A 25,029-nucleotide genomic window follows, 5' to 3' on the forward strand; every position below is an offset into this window, starting at 1 on the left:
GTACTCACCCATAGCCTTTTGTTTCCAATATTCACACGTCATCGGTTATAAATATACCCCACTTTTACGTATACGTCGTGTGCCCGCCCTCATACATATTATAATATACCCACTCGGTACGTCCCTAGGTCAGGGCGATCATAATTCGTCGCCCCGACACGTATGCAAGAACTTACGTATCGCAATGTACATGCTTAACTATAAATTCAAAACCAGCTTTGCACGCCGAGCTCTTCCGATTTTCGACTCACACGTATATATATATACGTATACTTGCATCTATAACTACACCGTATGTCATGTATATACTTGCATAATCGCGCTAAATTAATTTACGGATATCACAAATTAAAAGTACTCTACGTATGTAATATGTAGGTATAATATATTTAAATATAAGCGCGCGTATATATAGCTTGTCTCCAGTGAACGCATGCAGTTGCAGTAGCTATAACATATACAACCTTATACTTATATATACACGCAAAGTAAGTAATTTTATCGCGTCGCCATTACGGAGTTGGGTGAAAATTTTCCATTTCCTTTTTGCCACCATTTTACAAATTAACAAAAATACCCAAGTTACAAAATTAATCGGCAGGCCCGGATTAAGTAACTTTGATGAGTCAAACCGGTCGTTTGAGGGTTATTCCAATGGCTCGAATGATTATTTCACACCACGTTTGTCATTTCCACTCAATTGTGTACACACAGTCTCATGTATTTACCTCCTTCTAATTAACCAATTCCATCACCGAGCAACAGCTCCCAATCCAGGATGTACATCTCCAAGTGATTGTATGTATGTACTCAATCAGTTGTAATGTTGAAAGTCCCCTTTGAGGCCCGCGTCTATCGCTCGCTCGACGACTACCCGACCAAATATGAACCATCCTCCCGGAGCGAGCGCGTTTTGTATGATTATATATACGTTCGTCGTCATCCCCGTTTAATACGCGCACTGCATTGGATCGCGTTAAAGCCATCAGGGCGTCATATACACGGGACGTCCAAGTTGTTTCTTCCCTCATTCGCGACACCCCCAAGGCGCGAGCTTCAACTTCGCTGCTGTACAAGAAGAGTCCTACACTGGTTCCCCAAGCCGTGCAATTTTTCCAGCGACTTACACCCGGAGCGAGCGCGTCGCGCCGTGTAATGACTGTCAATTACGTTTAAACTTTGCGGGGAGAGGCTCCGGAACCCTACCGGCACGGGGATTCCCCGGGGCCGTGTAACGCGGTGTAGTTCGGCGTCGGGGTTTCCTAATGGGGCCGCATTGTTTTTGCAATCCCTCGCATCGCCAGCTTTTATGTGCGGTATATTCATGGATGACAAGTTGTTCGCATGTTGTTGTTTTTTTTTCTTTCTCTTCCCTATTGTGGCCCGTGCATTTGGTATACGATATCGCATACAGAGTTATTTAAAGGTTTGGCTTGATTTTCGTCGCAAATCGTACAACCATATGTTTTGCTGATAACGACCCCGTGGTCGATGTGAGACTATGAGTTATAACGATAACTATGATATTTCTGCAAGTGAGTATATGGGGTATCTGCGATCGCAGAAAAAAAAAAAAGACAGAAAAAAACTCTTTGGTCAAACGAAAGTGCAAATGAAACGTATTTGTATATAGATTTAGTTGTATGTGTGTACAGCCACATGGTTATATACTAAGTGCAAAGGAACTCGCGGTATTGTACCACGTTACATACTTTGACTGTAAATCGAGTCGGGTAAAGGTATAACTTGCATTACCTCTTACTCTTACCACTATAGGAGAATAAGTTGGGGTGGGGCGGAATAAGGAAAGGACAGGATCAGGCAACATAAATATATAGACACATACCTACGTATTTGTACACACTTTAAGCACACACACACACACGTATACATACCGAGGCTACGCCCATTTTTACCAGGTATATCCTTTTCAACCAATGCGAGCTATATACACATATATTATACATATACGTATACGTAATATCGGTAGGATCTGAACTGTTCTCGTTTCACAAACATTTCACTCGCTCTGCTTTCCATGCCCGCACTTGTGTTAAATTCACACACATGTATACAAAAACGTATATGCAGTCCACTCTATAATGTGCTAAGAGCCTTGCCATGCGTGTAATGCATATATACGCGCACCCGCTCTCCTTTCGGTACCTATACGTACAATACCGGAAGCTGTAGATTCCGCATATATTATACGTATACAATAATAATATGCGATGTACGCGTGTAGATATGTATCCTCCACCCGCAGGGCGCACACAATGCGCGTGTGAAATTTTTTCACCAAACTTATTCGTTGGCGCTCTCTTGATTATTCTTTTTTTCTCTCTCTCACTTTCTTTCATTGCGATACGTCTTGCGAAATTTTTCGATCGCTCGCTGATCCTGAGACCCATTATATATTTACAATTCATCCCAATCGCGTTGTCAGCTTATACCTTTGCATTTTTTATTCATGTAAATGCAATGCAAATTTCGTGTTATGACTCACCCCAAATTATATCTATACTTCTGTTGTGGCGTGTATTACAGTCTACTTTGAGGAACAATGTCAAATTAAGTAATTAAATCACGTATGTGTAGCTTTACAACCAAAGGTATTTATTTTTTCGCTTAGCCGTATGTAGGAATTGTTTAACGCCAATATAAATAATTTTTTTTTTTTTTTTTTATTTAAACTCCATAAAGGTCGTATGTGGGCGTAAATTATGTATACATTTTTACAGTACATTTACCGAACAAACAGCCGTAGAAACCGTATACTTACACGCCTTGTGTTGACTTAAATCTTAAATACCTATCCAAAAAGGGTCACGCTTAGCCGGCAACCCTGTACATATACGCAACCGTGTTTGCAGAGAAACCGTCCTTTCTTTTCCCCCCCGAGTACTTGAAATTCTTAGTGCTTTTACTTGTTCGGTGATAAAAATAGGTGGGTACACACACTTGAATCTAAAAATCATAGACGACTTGGTTTTCGTTTCAGACTTGCGTAATAATCGTACGTACGATTCGTTCGATTTGTACGTGTAACCCAAATAAAAATGCATACACACGAAACAATGAACAAAAAAACGAAGAAATACAAAGTTCGCATGATCGTGAGGAACAAGTTATTGTCGTGATTGTTTTTCCATACGGGACTAATAAATTAATCCTCCCGATGCTTGGATGCTCGCGCGTATATCAATCCATAAATAATGAGGATATAATTTACGGGCATCAGCGCGGAGCGTAAATTAACGTTATTAATTGCCCCATCGGGTGTACACTGAGTAAACACTGAGTGTAGACGCACACGCGGCTGATGGTGCGATGATAAGCTCAAATGCAACGAAACTACGAGTAAGTAACGTTATTATGTTGCTCGGAGAATAATCTTACGTCGGTTGTAATTCACGTTGGCGGGTACGTTGGTGCGACAACTGATCAATACTCATACTAATAATCATCATTATTTTTTTTTCATTATATCTCCTACACATGCGTGCGCGTACGTGTAATAAGACGCGCTTTGCCGATGGCGACAGATTAAATATTGGCTATTAGCTGTTTACTTGCGCGATGATCCTGTAAATGTGTATTTATATATATTTTTTTGAAATTAAATAAGTAGAAACAGTTGAAATCGTCGGTAGTTTCGTTCCCAGAGGCAGTAAAAAGTACATTTTACGCGTATATAAATTACCGTCCATACCATTAGATTTATTGGACATCGTAAAAAATTATATACGTGCGCGAACTCAACCAAGTACATGGACGATTATTAAAAATAAGTTCAGGTCTATGTGTTCTGTTGATTGATTTCTCCTAAACTGTACCTTTGAATAAATTAATTATATAACGTGTAACCGTTTACGTTCTAACGATTGAGAAATCGGAGAACGAGTTGAATTATACATATATATACTGAAAAGAGCGTCGAACCGTACGGTATAAAAACAACCAACTGGGTCTTTTTATTCCGAGGATTACAAGTAGAAAAAAAATAAATGCAAACGGAAAGTATCCATTCGAGTACGGTATATATATAGATTTCGATCCTCTTCTTAGATAAGCGAAATAAAGTACGCAAAATCCTAAAAAAGGCACAAAAAAGGTCAAACGTTGCTAAATCGGTATTTACGAATTTTTCTCTTCACTTCCGGAGGTACAAAAGAGATAAAAATCTTCGTTACAAAAGTTACACTTTTTCTTGTAGAATCCCTCATGTATTACCTAATGGCGCTTATACATATATATGTATATATACGCACTTTCTACGAGTTTTGCAATACGTGCACATACAAATGACGTGACATCAAAGAGCCACACGCCGCTCCTGACCAAATTCGGATGTGTAGCTAAGTGCTACTATACATGTATATTTTGCGACCATCCGCACACACACACTTTTGCCGCGAGTGGCTGAGGAAATCGCCGATCTAACCTATCCCGATACTTATCCCATCACTTGCGCACATCTCCGAGTTTTCATCTTATCTCTGTCATTGCGTGGGCGACCGCAATATTATTTTTCCAATGCTTGCCCTTCCGTTGTATTCAATAGTTTTCCCGCCCAAAATATATATATAATGTTCCCACAGAACAATAAAGCTCACTTTCTTTCCCTCCCTCGACACAACACTCGCGCAATACCGATCACATTTATCCGATATACTCCCCCATCGGTGAAAGTATACACACAATCCGGCTTCTCTCGATACACGTAGTGAATACCCGCGTATGCAGTACTTATCATTATTATTATTATCGTATCTCTTGCTGCCGTGTAAATTTGAGCCGGCGCCGCGTGATTAACTCTCGTATGTATACATGCATAGACCCACACTTGTATATATTATGGTACCTTTCACTTATGAACCGACACCACCACCACGCGCAGAGACGATAACTCTTTTATGTGCTCTCATACATACGAATGACACCCACGTGCGCGTGAGCAAGCGAGCTTCTGTTCCCTGCAGATGTTGCGCAAATCGGTAGCAGCTCGCTGTAAGCTGCAGACCGATCAAACCAAGTATATTACCTGCACACGCAACAAATGCAAATGCCACAATGATAGTGACGTTTTCGGGAAATTTGGAGAAAAACAGCTTTTGAGAAACCGGCAGGGGGTGTGAGTATGGCTGTGCACACGCAAAAAAAAACGCACGACATCTCGTCGAGCTGGTTTTCATTTCGAAGCAGGGGATCGAAAGAGGAGTTGTGAGGGGGGGGGGAGGGAAGCCAAGGAGTGCGTGAGTCACGCTGGGATCAGCTGCAGCTGCAAGCGAGGCGTAATCGCGCGCGGGGGAGGAGCGCGCGCGTCGCCTTGATTCCAAAAACGGTGCTCTCTCCTCCTCCGTCGAAAACAAGAGTGAGCGATCGGCCCGAGAGAGGCGAGTCCGGCAAAAGTGCGTGGAGGAGGAGTCGTCGTCGTCTCTTTCGCTCGCGGCCTTGTCCTGCAACTCTCTCTCGGGCCGTATAAGCGTGTATAAATAAATACCGACTTGTCCACCTCGCGACTACGACGACGCACTTTCGGGACCCCCAACGCTTTGTTTTTTCTTCTTCGACTCGGCATCAACGCCCGTCGGGACATTCCGCGCGATTTTTCATTTTTTTTTTTTTTTTTTTTTTTTTCACCCGTTAGAACGAATCATCCGTTATTCCCGATTTTGAATGAGCCCGTCGTTTATCCCGTGTATAGGTATACATTTCAAAGGGGCATTAAAAATTCATACGCCGCAAAAGTCGACAAACACGCCCAATGTTAAATAGATCCTCGCGGCGACGTGACTCTTTTTTTTTTTTTTTTTTTTTGCCTTTTGAATCGCTCATACATACGCGCGTGTATAATTTATATTCCTATCCGCAAATTGAGTGCTCATAAAGTTTACGAGCACTCGGGAAAAACGCTTTGCGAAATATAATTGAGCTCCCCCCCCCCACCGGCTTTACAGCTTCTTTAGAGAGCTATAGGGGGAGAAGAATTAAAATGACGAAACGTCCAAACGAGAGAGCAGTGTATTTATATACATATATGTATTGCTGCGAGTGCCGTCTCGACGCGGAAAATTAGAACGATTACCGTGTCATATATATGTATATAAGTAAGAGAGCGAGGGAGGAGGAAAAAGAGTGGAAGGAACATAATGTCTATAGGGGAGCGTCGAAAAAGTTATCAAGTCGCGCTCAGCGTGCATATGTATTATATACATGTACACCCACCTCGGGTACTTTGTATGCACACTACCATGTGGATGTCTCGGAAGTTACTTTATTTTTTTTTTCTTTTTCACATCCACACGAATAGCATTTGGTTTGACCGCGTGTACATACCAAAAACTACGAAATAAGTATATGTATATCGGATGCGTTTGCAAGCATTACTTGTCTAGTATACGTGCCTCCGCGCGTGGCTTTGCCTCGAAAAAAGTAGGTCGGAAAAATACCGGCTGTCGCGTGCATTTATTATTTAGTATGTTGTACGTATATGTAAACAATACGCCCAGCACCCACCGAGTATATAGGTATAACCGCATAGACACTCCCTATCTCGTGCTCGTCGCGCGTGTAGCTGCTGTTTATCAAGTCAATTTTGTGCAACGCCTCGACGACGCGAAGGAGGACGCGCTACCTACACCCCAATGCTGCAGGAGTACATATATATTATATAGCTGAAACAAGACGAGCCGTGTTGGCGTTGGCGTGGCGCGTCGCACCTTCATAAGCCTCCTACCACCCACTTCGCTACGTCCTATATATGTGGAGGTTCGGCGATGACTTCATTTCGTTTCATTGCCATTGTCAGATGCAAATTTTGTTTTGCTCCATTGGATTCGGGTATGAAAACACGGGACAGAGGATCGAGCTTTGGTACAAACAAAACAACAGCTCATTGAATAATGAATATATACGTTTGTGTGGCTATGTGTTTTTTTTTTTTTTTTTTTTTTTTTCTTTCTCGAGCGTGAAAGAGTTGATTTGCAAAAGAGAAAAAAATTTTAGTTAAAATACAAATAATTTTAAACGCGCGCTTGAATGGAATCGTGGTCTTTGCGACCATTGCACGCGGATAAAGGCTGAGGAAGACTTTTTTATAATTGTAGTCGAAGAAAAAAAAAAAAAAAAAAAAAAAAAAAAAAGGGGGGGAGACGATGAATGTTGTTGACACGCAAGCTTAAATATAATACATACATACCTTGATACGTAGAGTTGTATATTTATGTACGTGTTACAATGTGTTATTGTATAGAGTTATGGGTGGAATTCACATTCTTTTTCTTTGAATTCCAGATGACAATAGCGAGGCACAGTACCATCAGCACCACGGAGGCGGCACAGATACCACCGCTGTCTACTGGTAAGCACAACCATCTCCAATATTGCATTTACACGCATGTACATATATGTATATACACGTATATAATATATTATACCGTGAGACTTTCTCATTTTGGCGAATTAGCAAATTGGCACTGAGTAATGGGTGGTATTTTAGAAAACGAGCAAAACGTGGGTACTTACTTGGGACGTGTAGCTCGCGCAGAGTTCACCTTATCGAAGAAATCACATACTTACAGTAGCGAGAGTATAAATATATAGGTTTGAAGGATGATACCTGACACTCGGATGAATGAAAATGCCAAGGTCACGTGCCGGTCGTGTTAGTGTTTTTGTTGTTATAAGCTTCCTGACAAACTATTGTCGTAATCCAGCTACACCTTACAATCAATTACACCAAATAGATTTAGCTTTCTCGTGTGGACTAACGAATCATTTTATCTTAGTCATTGCAGTAGGTATTTCATTCAACGAAAGGAAAAAAAAAGTTTTCCATCTTTTTTTTTTTTTTTTTTCTTCATGGCCACAGAGAAAAGTGAAAAGCTCGTTTCTAAAGTTAAAAGGATCCGAAAATGATTATCCATTTTATGTGTAATTCACTAGGTATGTAGGAATTAATAAATAAAATTTAACGAGAGAGCAAGCAGTGTACACAATGCAGGTAATTAATAGACAAAGTTTCTCGAAACGGAGCGCAATCGCGTTACTTGGATATACTTTCGTTATTAAATGAGGGGAAAAAAAAAAAAATTGTTTTCTCCAAAAGAATCCCAAGTAACACCTAAATCTATATAACACAAACCTATAACTCGCTACGCCCATTCGTTTGGAATGCAAGTATAAGTAACATATAGCATATAATTATCATGTACAAACGAACTTTTTATATCAGCATCCATACGTAGTAACGACACAAGTGTATAAACATTAGTCGTGACAACAGTCCCCGCGATGTTGGGTAATTAGTAGGTATACATTAGTATATAGTACTCACGTGTAACAAACTACACCATACAGTTCGATAAGTGTAAGCATCTTGTAATAACGAGTATCGGGTTTTAAGGTCGTCCGCGAGTATAAGTACTGTAACTTTCGCCGTGAAAAATCAAGAACCAGAGTGTATTACACGTATAATAACATCTCTCGGGCGCTGCTTGACTTTCCATTGCTCCGAGAGAGAGGGAGGAAGAAAAATAACCCACACATTATTACATGTATACATACGCGGCCGGTGCATCATCGCGCTCGAGTGTCGCAATCGGTCCCGAAATAAAAAAAGACACGCGCCTCGCGAGAAAGTGAAACTTGTCCCGCGCAGGTGTGAGCTCTCGCTTCGTCTTCTTCGTTATCTCGTCCCCCTTTTTCCTTCTCTTTCGAGCTACGTGACGGATGTGTAAGTATCGGGTGTATATAACTACACACATCCCAGACAGGTGCTACCGATCGGGCATTTCATTAACAGATTAGAAATCTATATCTTGTGGACCAAAAAAAAAAAACTCAGATCGGACACGTATAATATATACACACATGTACGAAGGAAAGGTGAGCCAAAGCGCGATATATATATACCCATAATGGACACGTGCTATGGTGTAATTTTCAAGGGCTCCGACGTCCGCGTCATACCCTCGGCCTCTGCTGAAAGTGTGCATGAAAAAGAAAGAAGAAAAAAAAAAGTGATCAAACATGGTTTGGCGACCTTCCCTCGGGAGAGTTGCCCGTGTGTACACACAAACCGTAAAAGGCAAGGCGAGGCGCAATTGCGTCGACCTACTTAAATTTACGCTGCTCGCGGAGAAAGAGAGAAGACGCGTAGCTCTTCTTTTTTTTTTGCGTCAACCACTGGAACCATCTTCTTTAGATTGGATGGAGGGGGAGGGGGGGCTAGAACGGAGATCGATCCAAATGGACTCCGAGATAGCATTATACGCGATTCGCCAAGCAAAACGAACAGTAATACTTACCTATATGTATATACATATATATGTACCTACTTGCGAGTAGTATAAACGTACAATGTGCTGAATCGAAAGTCTTCTTCTTCTTTTGCACGTATATCATGGGTGGTATTGTGTTTGTATATACCACTGCTTTCGTTTCTACTTTTTGAATGCTGGAGCGTTTCTGAATACTTTTCCTTCGGCTAAAATGCTACTGATGTTTTTTTTTACCGTTTTTTTTTTTTCTTTTTTCTTTTAACTAAAATGATTCTTCAAATATATACGCAGTTTCACGTTCAGTAATCGCATTATCGAAAGAGCAAAGATATTATCTTACTTATTTCGAAAAAGATAGAAAGAAAAATGGAAAAACTGAACGATTCGTAAAATTAGCGATTCCTATTATCGTGCACAGAGAGTGAAAGAGTGGTATGGAGAGCTGTTTCCATCCTCGCAGTAAAATTGCATTGGCACCAACTGAGACATAACAATGTTTACGGGCACTCGTGAAGCCAAAGGAGAAGATGTTAATGGATGAAAATTATTTTCACGAGTTTAGCGGCTCGTTCTACGAGGCTTACACGTATACATGTATGTATATATATATGTGTACCTACGTTTTTACACACTTTCTCCCGCCTCCACGCGCGTGCGAACGTTGCTGTCTATGTAATACCATTCGGCTGAAATTTTATTTTCACCCGTTAGAAATGCCTCGTCGAGACTGATCTACTTTTTTTTTTTTTTTTTCGTTTGCTCTCTCTCTCTCAACCCGCCTCTTTCATCAATACACATATAATTACAGTTGCGCACAAACAATGCCGTCAAGTGGTGCTCGTTTGTCCATTATCAAACGCAAAAGGCGTTATTTGTGCGGCTTTCACCAATATCAAACTTTCAACGAGTGGTAAATTTTAAATTTTAAAAAATGTTTCTTTTTCACAAGAATCAAAGTGATCCTACGCCTGTGCGTCAGCGTTGCCTTTGGTTTCACGAGAAACAATAACAAGCCGTCCTTTGATCTCGTTGAAAGTCTCGCACAGGTATGCCATGGCAAACGCTTCGATTGGAAACGCCTGTATATAGCCAAGGAAACAAACTCTTCACTTTTTTTTCCCCCATGGCTATGCACAGACAAAGCAATCATGTATTTTTGCAGAGGTACCGCGGAGATTCCGCGAGTCATCGCAAGAAACCAAACGATCGAGCGCGGAAAAACGGTGCTCGACTCTTGTACCCCGTGTACTACGTGTGTGTGTGCAATTGCACCCAACTATGTTCCCGCAGAGCTCGCGAAGGGAAGGCCTCATCAAAGTTCTTGTCATTTCTGTACCGATGTACCGTTCAAATGGCCATTTTCTCCCCACTCGTGTATAGTAAACGGCGTGCACACCTATACTTCTCCTACACAGTATACATGTATATAGGTACTTGCGCATCAAATGGAGAATGTAGCGCTCCGAGAAAAGAACAACGAGTGGATGGTGGTATACGTATGTATCCACAGACCGAGAAGAAGAAGAAGAAGAAGCAGAGGAGAGAGGAAAAAAGAGATCGGGGCGCATCATTGCTCGCGGGATCCGCGCGCCGGACGTCATTGACCTTTTCCCGTGTATCATGTGTACCTGCAGGAGTGTGGAGAGGATCCTCCCAAAAGTTTCGCTTCAACTCCGAGGAATCCTCCCGTGGACTGTACGGGAGTCGAGGCTGACGAACTTTGCTCTCTTCTGGCTCATACCGTACCCTTGACAAACTTGATTTCGTTCACATCTGCCAGCCGTGCATTGCTTCATCGAGTTTTGTCCCATGCGTCCGAGAAATATATACACGAATCGGGTTATTGTTCAACTTTCCTTGTATAGTCTTGCGCGCGTGATTTTTATCTTCAACCAAGTGTAAATATATCTAATGATATGTCGATGGGTCGATACCGGAGTTCTCTCGTGTATAAGTTTCTCATCGAATTTGTTAAAAAAGGATACAATCACTGATCCATCTGTAAAAAAAAAACATCGTGAGAAGAAAAAATATTATCCTCCTTCGCGAACGTTTGCGCAAACTCAACCGAGCTCGCCTTTCAAAACGAGGCCCAGCTCTCGCTGTTATACCCGCAATATGGTATATTATAGGTATAGGCGCGCACGTATTAATAAAACAAACTCGGGAGCTGTGAAAGCGCTGACCAGGAGCGATTTTTGACTTATCGAGTGTCGCGGTTGGACCGAAGTTGCTGCCCGCGTGGTTTATACGCCTTTCTGTCCTGTACTTACGTGTTTAGTCGTGCAGAGAGCAGCCATATAACATTACGTACAATATCACTCTTCACGCGCACCATAAGATATCCATGAACAAATTGCACTGTTTTCCAAGGTAAGGTGTTTTTCTCTCATGTGCCACTGCTCATGTCATTCACCTGCAATTGCTCCTCATCGGTGCAACGAACCTATACAATAGGTACTTTTGCATGCTTTGTACAAAACTCATATCAAACTTATTCCGAATGAGATTATTATTCATATTATTCAGTCATCGATATCTGTCTGGTTTTGCAGAAAAAAAAAATGCAGTCGATGGATTAGATGCGATGGAGATAGCCCGAGGAAATTCTCTCCCAAACTCTTTTTCTATCGCCAAATGTCTTTGCGAGTCTTAAACGTTTGCACTTTCACATCTTCCGGATAACACGAGAGATCCCACGTATACAATTACACTGCAGGACATCCCACGCGCGTGCAAAGAAAAGAAAAAAAAGAGCACGTATCGCTTGATGCGAAGAAAAAACGTACGAATATTCGACAGCCGATCGACCGATCGATCGGGACGCATCGGTGTAGGATAGGCGAAGTCAAATGGTACGTAATTTTTTATTTTGTCACGTCCACGTTTATATACGTATATTCAACTGTCATCCGTTATAAAAGTGCGTGTGTGTCAACGGATCACAATTACAGTAATAGCGCAATTTACTTGTGTATTAATGATTAAGAATTGAGAATCGTGTGAAAGTAATGGTCTACGTGCTGCAGGTGTAAGTATATATACTGCACATTGTACCCACAGCTCGGATGGAAAAAAAACAACGAAGGTCGTGCGAAGCAACCTTGTAGGTGGTGCATATTAGAGCTGTTGTTACAGAGAGAAAGTTGCGTATTACTGTACCTCGAAAATACGCACTTTCTACGTGTAAGTATGGTTTTACGGAACAAAAAAACAAAAAAAATGAGAATAATAACATACAGATAAAAAAAAAGTGGCTGGGGAGAAGATGCGCGTACTCTGCCAAGGAAGCCATCGTTGTTGCTGTCTTTTTTGTGAAGCCGACGTGAAGAGTGTAAGTATAAATATAGAGAGCACGAGCTTCAGTGCGAATTTGGGATTCCCCCGAAAAGACTGAGAGAAACAATCGCAATGATTTTACAACACGCCTACCGAGATGCATCATATCCAGAGGATTAATAAAATAGTAACGATACCCAATAATGAAATCCGATGAAATAGAAAACCGGCAAACGAGCCGGATCGCCGAGAGCGCGCGCTCACATCATCATCGGGCACGAGAGCGAAAGTAACTTTTCCCACCACAAAGTCCCGAGCGCTAAATGATTTTTTTCATCCTATATATATGTATGTATGTATATGTATATGTATATGTATGTATAGCCATGGGTGTATACCCACGCATATACATGTATAATGTATCCTAAGCACGCATTACGCGCTCAACGAGCTTATTAATATAATTTAAAACACGATTCCATACGAGAGAAAGAGAGAGAGAGAGAGACGCGTAGAAAGTGGTATATATATTTTCATCGTTTATAATATAGGTACGTTACGTACAAAATATATTCAACGTCAGCAACAGCTCGCTCGAGTATATACATGATAGATATACACTAGTGATGTGAAGATCTGCTTTCGAAGGCTGATGTGTGCAGTTGAAATGGAAATTTCGTAATAGCTGTATACCGACGACCGCAGCAGTTATACAAGGCGTACAGGCGCGGCCGATACTCTCAAGTAATATGTGTATACACGTGCACTTATTGTATCAGGTGCATTTGAAAATTCGATCCAAATAACATACGGACGGGTACTCATCTGTACCAAAGTTTACCCACACCTCTCGTATCATTTCGTGTGGTAGCTATTTCACACGCGTTTAAATTAAGAAGCACGAAATTAAACTACGACGCGTGAGTGAAAAATGTATAATAAAATGTATCGGTTTAGTAGTCGATTACCTGTACAAACCGTCCCGATTATTTCCCATTACATTGGATCGTAGGTATCTCCTATATGATACTTTATGTATAGGTATATATACTTGGTTAGCCGGTAGCTCGTATTGCCATCAGCGATAAAACTTGAGCGCGTGTACAAGGCACACACTTCGCCGGAGGAAAGAAAGTCGACCCTGACGACGGTCACTCGTCGACCAACGCGATTATATCGCGAGAGCGTGTACAGATCGATGTGCTCAATTAATATATATATATATATATATATACACATACATATGTGTATTCAATAAGTAACTATATAATGTGTATATAATCACGAGCGCGCACGTGTATACGAGGTACTTGTGTGAGCACTTTTCGCTCCGCAGCCTCTCCGGCTTGGTCTCACTGAGCCGAGTCATCGGTGCGGGCCGAGTGTACTTGTACACTGCAGCTTTCAAAGCTACCGCCATCACCGACACGTTAAATTTTTTTTTTTTTTTTTTGCGCGTTACCACGCTCTCCCTCGTTGTAATTTAGTCTCGGAGCCGCGCGAGAGAAAAAAAAGAGATATTACGATGCTCTTGTCTCTCTCTGAACAGCTAATAGGTTATACTTGTACAGAGCCCGACAAGAAAGTCCATTCGGCGTTTCTTTGTGTAGCTTCTGCTTTTTTACTTGACTTTTGATTTTTATTCCGGCAAGTGAACGGGAAAAAATGAGACATCATCCTATACAGAGGAGCTTCCATTATAAGCTCATCTCTCGACGTCCAAAGTATAACACTGTCTCGATGGACCAGAAACGGGCGGTACCTATCGCGTTTTAATCTCGATACATGTGTGCAAACTTGTATTTAACGTACGGACTCTCATCTATCGTGGTACCTTTTTTGTTTTTTTAATTTTTAAGCACCGCAACCAATCACCCATCGATGTACATCGTCCATGCGCAGCAGTGATTTTTTATTGTTCGCCAAGATGACGAAAGGGATATAACTTTTTTTGATAAAAAAACTCCTCGTACACGTGGTCGCTTGGTGTTTTTTTTTCTTTTCCCATGTCCTGTAGTTGCCGGCACCCTTAGGTCTGCGATTTTTTTTTTTTTTTTTTTTTTTTTTTTTCGATCAACAAAAAACGTGCGCCAAGATTTCAATGTTAATAAATCCTACTACTTAGTTAATGTCCTTGTTCTGTCCGATCCCCGGCCAAAAATTCTTTTCTTTCCAACTCCGACGGTGGTGCTCGTCCAAGTGCGTAATGTATTCTGTGATACCTGCACTTATACACGGGGTACAGTTGTAGAGTGCATAAAACAAAGAAAAGGACCCACATCGGAGGTACATAAACGTAAAAGCCGTTGCGTTGCGCTAACGCGTACATACATGAGATATGGAGGGAGTGAAAAAGGAAAAAGGAGTATACACACCAATAGTGAGAAAATAAAATGATCAAGGGTACGTATTATATAGGTATACGTGTAGATGTACCTCGTACGCGCGGAGTCGAGCCGTACCTATGATACGCAAACAGGAAGCGCTAGGCTATCCTGTTTAATGATCGAGCTACGGCACAACATATATATATATATATATATATATATAGTATAGGATATACGCACCCTTGTGTATAACACTAGTTCGAGCGAGGGATCATTAAACGGCCAACGACTGAGCCTATAGGGCGCATTGCTCGCTTGCACGTGCATACCTCCACTTGCCAAGAATCCGTTAGCTCTCCTCCGCGAGAACCCATACATACGCTACATATATGTATATAGGCGTAAAAGCCTCTGATAACAGACAAAGCGATGCGATGGGTGACGTTGTAGCAATACAACATAAATAAATAACATGTACATGTACATGTGGGTAAATGTGAGTGCAGAGATGTCTCGATTGCCGGAAAGATAGCGCGTGTACGAAAGCGTTGGCGACACGGTCATTATAATATATAGATTTTCAGATATTCAAAGTGAATTTCGATCGAGATGAGCGATATGCCGATAGTATATTTATATATCATGTGGACTTATAGTGGTCATGTAACGACGCGACGGTTCGCGTGCCGCGTAATCAATCAATCAACGTTTTAATTCATGCCCGCAAAACTATATAGCTGGTAGCTCGAGAGAGTAACGTTATATGTATGTATATGTAGATATACTTGACTGTAGCGGTATACGACTCCTGTACAGGAATATTTTCAGTATTATATAATTGTATATGTATATGTATATGGTGACAGGGTAAAAAATGCAGAGACCATCGAAAGCGTGTTAGAGTGTCGCGGTAAAATAAAATGACAGAATATATAATATATACGTACGAAATGGTACGTATATCGTACAGGGCAAGTATCTCGTTGTTCGAGGGGATTGAGTTGAGTACCGATCGTCTCTTCGACCTTGCGCGGAGGGGTAAATAATCGGCATCATATGCATCGGGACGGATGGAGAGAAAAAAGGCTATACACGCTCGGTCGCGGCTTAGGAATCCGCGAGGTCTCAGGAGTGGGGGGTGGTGAACAAATAGTCGATCGAAACGGAAGCCAGAGGACCTGTTGGACAAAAGAGTGGATCGAATCGACAAAGAAAGAGAGAGAAGCGACCATGGAACGACAGATACCTCGTGATGCCTCATCGACCGCGCGTACCTATACAAGAGCCCGACGATGCGGCTTGGAGATAAAAAAAAAAGTGCAATGGGTCAGCGGACTCCTCGTGTATAAGTGTAGGTACCACACGTATATATATATACCGTTTTATTTGGCCACCATTGCCGCTACAGCGGTTAACGGTACATACGTGCAGGCGCCATAGTATAAATAAAACGGTTGTCTACACGGGCGCGCACTCGCTGTTTTGCGGAAAAAAGTGAAAAAAAAAAAAAAAAAGTTGCCGATCTCCACGATCAGGCGGATGGACACGCCTGTATAGGGAACGAGGGGCGAAAGGCCCCGTTAGAGGGGAAACCGAGGTTAACAAATTTACTCGGCGTGCGTATAAGTACGCGTGCCTTTATAGTATAGTATGGTATAAACCTACAAACCGCGTGTATAACAGCCAGATGTTACATGGGCCTATATACCGATATAGTTGCAATACAGGTCGTTACCGACTTTGTATAAGGTATAGTAGTGTAGTGTAGCGTAGTGTTACCTATTGTATAATACTTAGTTGTTTGTATTTTATTCTCTGGATCCACTGCATAGTGATAAGTACGTTGGTGGAGGGGGGGAGTCTCTTTTTAGTCCAATTGTAGGTGGATCCTTGAGACACCTGTTTTTTCCCCACCTCTATCATCTATACACAAGGAAGCTGTACACGTTTTACATAGGTATAGATGATACTGGTATACCCTATTTGCAATAAACTACAATTGTAGAGAAGATGCGTCGATCTTTCGTTGTAACGTAAGGATCAACAACCATGTATACCTACTTGCAATCACTTACGTCTATTGTATATATGTTTACACCTCGCCCTATCTGATCTCGACTCATCGTCATCCGTTTGCCATTGAAAATATCATCTACGTCTTCCTGTACCAATGTATGCGTATATACATATAATATATACTTATGCAACGCGCAAATATATATAACATTTGCGGAGCTGAACTGCGGCTTGCTAATTACACGCCGGCAGTGTAAGTACAGAGTTTAATTGAAGTACATGTGCATACTACTTATATACAAAGAGAACGAGAGTTAGTTTATATACGGACGGACGGAAGGTCGCCGTGGATAATAATCAAGTTTACAAGGTATATTGAATGAGCAGTACTCCGATCCAAATACTCACGCGCTGCGGTGGCTTTGTTTCTACATGTACATATTATATCCCATACGCACCTGTTGCATAACACGCGAGAGAGGAGGATAAAATAAGAATAAACGCCGTATCGATATACATCATCACCATCTGGGATCTCTAGCGCCCGGCTTTCTCAGGGGCGCGTAATTTCACGAGGCGATCGCGATGCTCGCGCGGGCCCGCGTCGTTTATTTAATGCACGGTAGGTATAAGGCGCTGCGTTGCGCGTTTTTTTAATTATTCCAAAGTTTTACGGACCAACTCGGGATCGTTGCTTTTTTTTCCCACGCGATACCTCGTCCTTTCAATTGTTGTTGCTATTGTGTGATCATGTTTTCTCGGGCAGGGGTCGGTCTTCGTTAAGTTGATCCTATATTTATACGGAAGATCGGCGCACATGAAAGTCCATGCGTTGGGTAATACATACGCAAGGATCGGTGATTTTGCGTTTTATTGCACGCTAATAGAAAATATGCGAAATTTCCACTTTTAACATTAATCCAACCGCAATGCGCCATAAATCCAAGAGTATATTGTGAACAGTGCGCAGTTGTTGAAACATTCATTGTTTTTTTTTTTATGATCCGCAGCAAGTCCACGATTTATCGACTGTTTTTCAAGAGGGTGTATTAGAGTGATAAAATTTGCATAAATACCTACATATATCTAATATGTAGAAAGTAAAAGGAAGTACTTGCTGTGCACACTACACCTGATGGATAATATTGACAATACAACATGCCGATAATCATTGTGTTTGCAACATTGTACTTGAAACAAACAAAAAAAGAAAAAAATCAAAAATATTTGCGAGTAAGCTCAATGTAGACTAAGCGAGATAAGTTGAAATATGTTATAATTCATAACAACGTGGATGTGCGTAATTGGCCGTATACGGCTAGCGCTGTGAGAAAAAAAAGGGGGGAAAGAGAGAAGCGACGCATAGATCCACGGTTGAAGATAATCCATGTACACATGCAGCGGCAAAATAAAAAGGCACGAGCGTGTACAGTATGGGTTTTCACGCTCGTTGATGACGGAGATGGAAAGAGGAAAGAATTACAAGAAGAGAGCATCGCTGTATGAGGTGGTATAGTCGCTCAAAAGGTATATAGAGCGAGTGAGAGGGCACTCGTGCGCACTTTTTTCCCCCCCCTCCCACCCCTGTCCAATGGTAATTACAGCGACGGCATGACGGTCTGTTCAGTGCTAGGTATGTATACTTGTAACGGTGCATCCTTGTCCGCCGTGCGTGTGGTAGATGTATCCATGCAAACGCGCTCCCTCGCCTGGGATACGTATAGGTATATATTTATAATGATACAAGGTACACGGTACTCTTACGGTACGGGCTTTACGGTGCGAGGGAGTCCGAGCAATCAGTTTTGACGCGCGCGCGTCGTAAAAAATATATACATGTATGGGTGCACCGGCTCCGGTGGACGTGGGATTATAGGCAGTATCCACAACATGCCGCTCATCCCTTTGCATTTTGTCTCGACTGCAGTATACCGTGTACGGCACATTGGGACGGACACATCGAAATTAGTATACGATGATCTCACGGTTGTGCTGATGCATTGGATGAAAATTGCTAGGTTTCGACGATTATGCTGTTGCTGTTGGTTGTTGTTATTGTGTATATACCTATACCTATACTTTCAGGGTTCGTTGACCCTTTGGATAAAAATCGATTACGGTTTACCCGTAATAATCGTCCCTACGGGTACACGCGAATGAGGAATTTGGCGCTATTCCACAGCTGTACGTACTGTAGTTTGGCGATTATGTTGATTTTCGTGCTTATGTCCGTGGGGAACCGTTTGACGGGGTAAAAGAGGCCCGATCCGTTTCGAAATTCGTCACGTTTTTTTTTTTTTTTTTTTTTTTTTTATATTGTACGGGGATGAACTCTATCGGTAGATCTCTCGTACAGCCGCAGTTCTTTTCCCTGAATCTCGGTGGTGATTGTTCTCATATACGTATACCAAAACTAACAGAGAAATCTGCCAATCGGGTGAAATGAAAATACCCTGCAGCTGTTGTTCCTGTTTTATATTTTTCCACACAAATAATTAGTACGAATGTATACTTCTCTATCAAACCTATACGTGTGTACGGTACCCCCAAAAGAAATATATATATATAAATTATGCCCTGCACCGCGAGCTATATCTCCCGGGGTCGATCTAAAAGTCATTCTTTGCGCGTATATACAAAGTATCATCGTATATATTATATACATTTGTATACCAAAGGGAGATGGAAAAAAAGGAGTAAGGAGAAAAGAAGATGGGAGAGAAAGAAGCTGATCCGGGCGATCTCGAGTCGAGTGTGGCTCACGTGTACGTGTACAATATAATATATACCTACATGTGTACAAGTACTGCGCCGCCGGTTATGCAAGTGAAGCAGCTACATATAGGGGTATACCCGTGATCTCGTTCACTCCCCAAGGCACGGTGCGCGCGGTGTATTAGCTCTGTGGCACGGTATGTATAACGTATAGACGGCAAATTCCCGAGGATCATATACACGTGTACGTATATTCCCCCGTGGCGATGAGTTTCGTGATCTTCGTTCTTGACATTCTCTCTCTCTCTCTCTTGCTTCTGTCCACTCACGACGCGAGCCCTTGGCACACTTGCACGGATACGTCAAACTGTTTTTGGTACCCTATGTACACGTATTTTTGCGTGGTGTTTTAATTTCATTTTTTTTATTCAAATGACGCAAAACGCCACGAATACATATATATTCAACGAAGAGGCGATACAGGGGGTGCCCGCGTCCCCCTGGAATCGCTGAGTTTTTCTCACCGAGGCCAATCGATTTAATTTCCATTTCCATATGGGATATTTTTTTGTTTTTTAAACAGCACAGAACAAGTGGATACGTACTTTTGACCAACATGTCATGTGTACGACCACCAGAAGTAACAGGTAACACATCGACATATTTGTTGTTGGCTTGGAGGGGAAAAAAAAAGAAAATATATATATATTTGCGTGAGTACCCGCGCCTCCTTTTTCGCTCGCACTCGTATACAAGTGTACGTTTAACGGAAACCATGACTGGACACGCGGGACCGGAAGTCTATGGCTACACACTTGTGCGCGGTCGCCTCTGCTCACGTCAAGCGTGTCCGGCTCCTTTGGGAGGTGACTCTGACGCTCCATCGCAATATACTTATGCTATACACGCGTCCTTTTTATTCTCTCGTTGTGCTGCAACACCTAAACGCATTATGCCGAGCGTCGAATTCACATAACCGCACGAGGTAATACTCATTCCTGTATACCACGTTGCTTTTGGTCAAAGGACTTTTTTTTTCAAATTCATTCAGTTAAAAAATTTGGCCAACCCTCATTTCAACTACCATCAAGTTATGTGTTCGGGACTATACTGTATGGGTGATTATGATTTTTATCACGTTAGTTATTCCTCGGGGACGATCGATAAATATCAAGGTTATACAATTGGGTAATATGGCCCCGGAGATCGTTATCTCCGAGTAGGGCATTTTTCGTCTCTCGAGGGTCTATGGAACAAGATAGCTTCGTCACATCACTCCCCACAATTATATGTGTATCATCGTGCATGGCTCGAAAGAAGCCTGTAATCTATAGCTCGATTGCCGATTGCGATAGATTCTTGGGAGGATTTTATTATTTTTTTTTTTAACTACCTCCGTCCTTTTCCTCTAATTACTATTCCTCGTACCACCTTTGTAAGGAAGGCGTTCGGTGAAGAAATACCGCGCATCATTTTCCTTTTTCGTGGGAACTACGGTATAATTGCTCCCTCGGACAATTCAATACTTTGTCACCTGAATTCGGAGGTGTTGGTTCGTCTTTCTACATACATCTGGTGTGCTTTGTCCTTCGACGTGTCGGATGGCTTTTTCATCGAAAAAAAAAAAAACCCCTATGAAAATAATAACTCGTAACTTTTTGAGCTGACACGCCAACCATTGCTGAGCCGTTGAAACTCTCAACATCGGTTTACGTTAATTACTGAAAGGTCACGTACAATTGAAAAATCACATCTTTGATTCGTGCACACCAGCCATCATCAGCCGTATCTCGGATAACACGCACCCATGCGTATAAAATCTCAAGGGCGCTATCGTTGGCAATATCAGCTTCTCTACAGGATCCCCTAATCTCCCTCCTGCGCGTACCATCTACCCGTTGGAGTGTTATTCATTTCAAAATTACCTGTTGCGCCAATCTCACGCACCATACCCATCATCCCTTCTTATCATTAGTGCATATACCCCCTCGTAGGGTACTTCGAGTCATCATTTGATCGCTGCGGTGTAAAATAAATTAAAAAATATACATGAATACGTAAACGTGAAAAAGAAAAGGTGAGGAGAGGGTCCTTTCTCGAAGCACGAGAGGACAGTTATAATGATTGCGATGATTAGAGAAAAACGCGAGGTTCGCTCGGCTCGTGCTAGCACGCAAGACTCGTACACTTGAGGGGGATAGAGAGATGTAACGGCACATCTCTATACTTCACGCGATGAAAATGCCATTATTATCTTTGCTCGTGAGGACCGAAAAAAAAAATTTTTTTTTTTTTTTCTCAATATTTTTTGTATTCGCGTGTGGTCTCAATCATTCCGAGCGTCCACGTGTGCCATAACAGGCGTTCGTTATACTTTCTGTTATTTTAATCGTTTGCAAGTACTCCACGATTTCGTAAGACCTCTGCTCGTGAGATAATAATAAAAATTACACTGCTTATCTATGAAGTAAATTTATTTGTACAAAAACTCGGAAAGAGGACAGGTAATGATGGGTATTTTTATGCGAATATTGAATTATTCGGTACCTTTTTTTTATGGATAAATAAAATCTTCATATCGTTGCTCGAGTTTCCCAAGAACATTATTCAATGGCGCCTTCGTCATCGCTTGATGTGCATGTTCCAGACCCCGTGGCACAGTCTGATCATAGCATGTTTTCATTGGACGCGGACCAAGTGAACTTAGCGTTAAAAATTCCGCCGGGTCAGTGTTACGTTTTACCGTACAGTGTATGTCTCGACAAGACAAGAACAGAATGTTTATTAGGTAGGTTTTTTTTTTTTAATGGCGAAAAGACCACGGAGTCGTAAAGTTACGTGCCGCGGATTAACAAGTTCGGACTACATGTTCTGTCACTGAGTTACGTAAACTGTCTTTTCCAAAAGGATTCGACGCGCTCGTAATTAGGTACTTCTTCTTTCGAATTATCTTCGTCCCTTTTGTTTAACTACGTGAAACACGCTCTGTATGTATTGTATTTTTATCGCACTTAACGATCGCCCTCCAACGGACATACACAGCGATCCGTGGCTATATACTTACTATCCTTTCGCGCTGCGCATAATATTTCATGTACAACAAAAGAATCGCTCCGCAGCGTCTTTGCATTTGTAATATTACCTATACAAGTGTATACATACTTTGGCAATGGGAACAAAAGCGAACAAAAAAAAAAAAACCCATAGATTTAGCGTACCTACGAGCAGATAATATTCCTCGTTCACTACCCACAGATGTGGACACACTCGCTTTCTAAGGTAACTTTTCCTCCGTCCCCGGAAGGAAGAAAGCGAAAAGTCCTTTCATTTTTGCGTGTATGGCGAGTACATCCAACAATAAAACAAAAAAGATCCACACACGGAGAGTAACTGCTCAGATATACCCTTCGCCAAGTTTAATTTCGAAATATCTATATAGAATAGCTCAAGTGTACACACTCGTGTATAACAAAGACCGTCGAACGGCAGAGCACAAGTACCTGCGGTACACCAACAAAAAAAAGAAAAAAAAAACAAAGTCTCGCATTAATGAAGGATGCGTCTGTCCGTCGGAGAGAAAGACAGGGCGGAATCATCGGTAAAGTCGAAACAAAACGCCGGCCGAACAACAGCTTGAAAGACGCGTCGCGTGATGCAACCAACGAAACTGCAGGGTCGCTCATTACTCGCGTGCCTATAATATATGCGCGAGCACACGCCCACACCGTATTTGTTTCGTTATTTGGTGGCCGAACAAAACTTTTGCAACAACTCACCTCTGTACATGTGTATGTATGTATATATACCTACTTTGTATATACTTACGCGTTTAGTTGTAGCTGTTCTGCCGCAGGATTCGTAACAATGGCAAAATGGGGGCCTGCGCATCCACCTACCCACTTTTGTTTCCCAATTACAGTCCATGCAAAGCAGCGCCTGTGCGTGCATGGCCTTCCAACTTTTTTTCAAACGACTCGCGCACACGCCAAGAGCGATACGTACGTTATAATGGACGAAGCGCGCCTTTTTGGATACGCTCTTATCCTGGGGCCATTCGCGTGCATATATAGGAACACGTGGTTCATCGTGCCCCCCTCCCTCGGATAATAGCGGGAGTGAGTAACTTATGTATACCAATGTAGCACGTAAGTGATGGTAATTTTGTTTTTGTTCGCCACGTGTGTGTGTGGGTGCTGGTTGCAAGTGCGCTGATGCGCGCGGATGAAGCTACTTTGAGGCGCAACGCACCGTGACCGGTAGCGCGTGGCTATTGTATAGCTGTGCATGGATGTGTGTTTACGTACGTACGGCTGATGGACACAATTTTTTTTTCTTCTTCTTCTTTCGATGTACCTATATTATAAAACTCGCACACCTTGTGCAAGACATATAATACACGCGGGTGTGTAGAGGTGATGTGCGCCAAGCTGTTTTATTCATATGCGAGCAAATCGCCATGGATAACTTATTTTTAACGTGGTAATTGTGACGTTCAATCGTAACATCGGAGGAGGGAAAAAAAATTGAGGTGAAGGGTGAAAGGTGTGCAACAACGAGAAATTCGTTATAATAGTGCCAAAGAAAGATTATACGGACAAATGATTGGAAGATCGCTCTTTGAACTTGTCGCAAACCAGGACAATTTGAAAAACGGATGAAAAATTCGAAATTTTCCTCCGGCTTTTTTACTCACATTGGTGATTATACGTGGCTGCAACGAACATCGGCAAAACTGCGCGCAATCAGTGTCCCCGATGACCGTACAGTTGAAACAGCTCTCGGCGATTTGCATGTTTCTGGTGCCGAGATATTGGCGTACCAACAGCTCGCCCATTCGCCATCAGCATCTACAGCGACGCGTTGTCTTTTATGCGTTTTTTTTTTTTTTTTTTTCATCACTTTTTTGCACTTTGACGTGAAAAAAAATGCCAACTTTACATGGATGCGCGAACCAAACCGAGCCAAGACGCTCACCTCGTCGGAATCTAAAAATAACGATTTCGCTGTTTCACGCATCCTGTACATATATGTACCTGTATAGACAGCCATACGCACATGCACACATATATATCCACGTGTATATTAAGAGGAAAAACCAGTCCGACATCAAGCGCCGGCAGGGGAATGGCAAAAAAAAAGTTTTATGCTGAAACAAAACTCTCCTGCGCGTACCTCCTACATAAGAAAACGAAACTCATTTAAACGTTGCCATTATATTATTATTGTTGTTCGTATACTCGAGAAAATATGTCAAAACGAGATGCTCCGAAGGCCGTGCGCATAGTTACACCCTCGCTGAAATATAATCGTCATCATTGGGAATTAAAAAATCCGGTTTTTGTTTTTCCAATCACTTTGGGATAAATCGCGTGTTCTTGGGCTCGTAAAATTTCGAGGCCAAGGCCCAC

The 25,029-nt window shown here is 42.0% G+C and overlaps 1 protein-coding gene across 1 annotated transcript in view; it reads left to right on the plus strand.

Annotated features, from left to right (window-relative positions):
- The window catches only part of pio (zona pellucida domain-containing protein piopio), a 66,666-nt gene that overhangs the window by 7,691 nt on the left and 33,946 nt on the right, over nucleotides 1–25,029 (plus strand). The window contains exon 3 of the mRNA XM_089592942.1: nucleotides 7,297–7,363. Within this exon, the coding sequence (XP_089449068.1) occupies nucleotides 7,297–7,363 (67 nt within the window). The remainder of the gene's footprint in view (nucleotides 1–7,296; nucleotides 7,364–25,029) is intronic.

Source organism: Copidosoma floridanum, unplaced genomic scaffold (genome assembly GCF_036245765.1).
Source record: "Copidosoma floridanum isolate Cflo_tuat_1 unplaced genomic scaffold, Cflo_Japanese_pri ptg000019l, whole genome shotgun sequence".
In the NCBI taxonomy this organism is placed as follows: Eukaryota; Metazoa; Arthropoda; class Insecta; order Hymenoptera; family Encyrtidae; genus Copidosoma; species Copidosoma floridanum.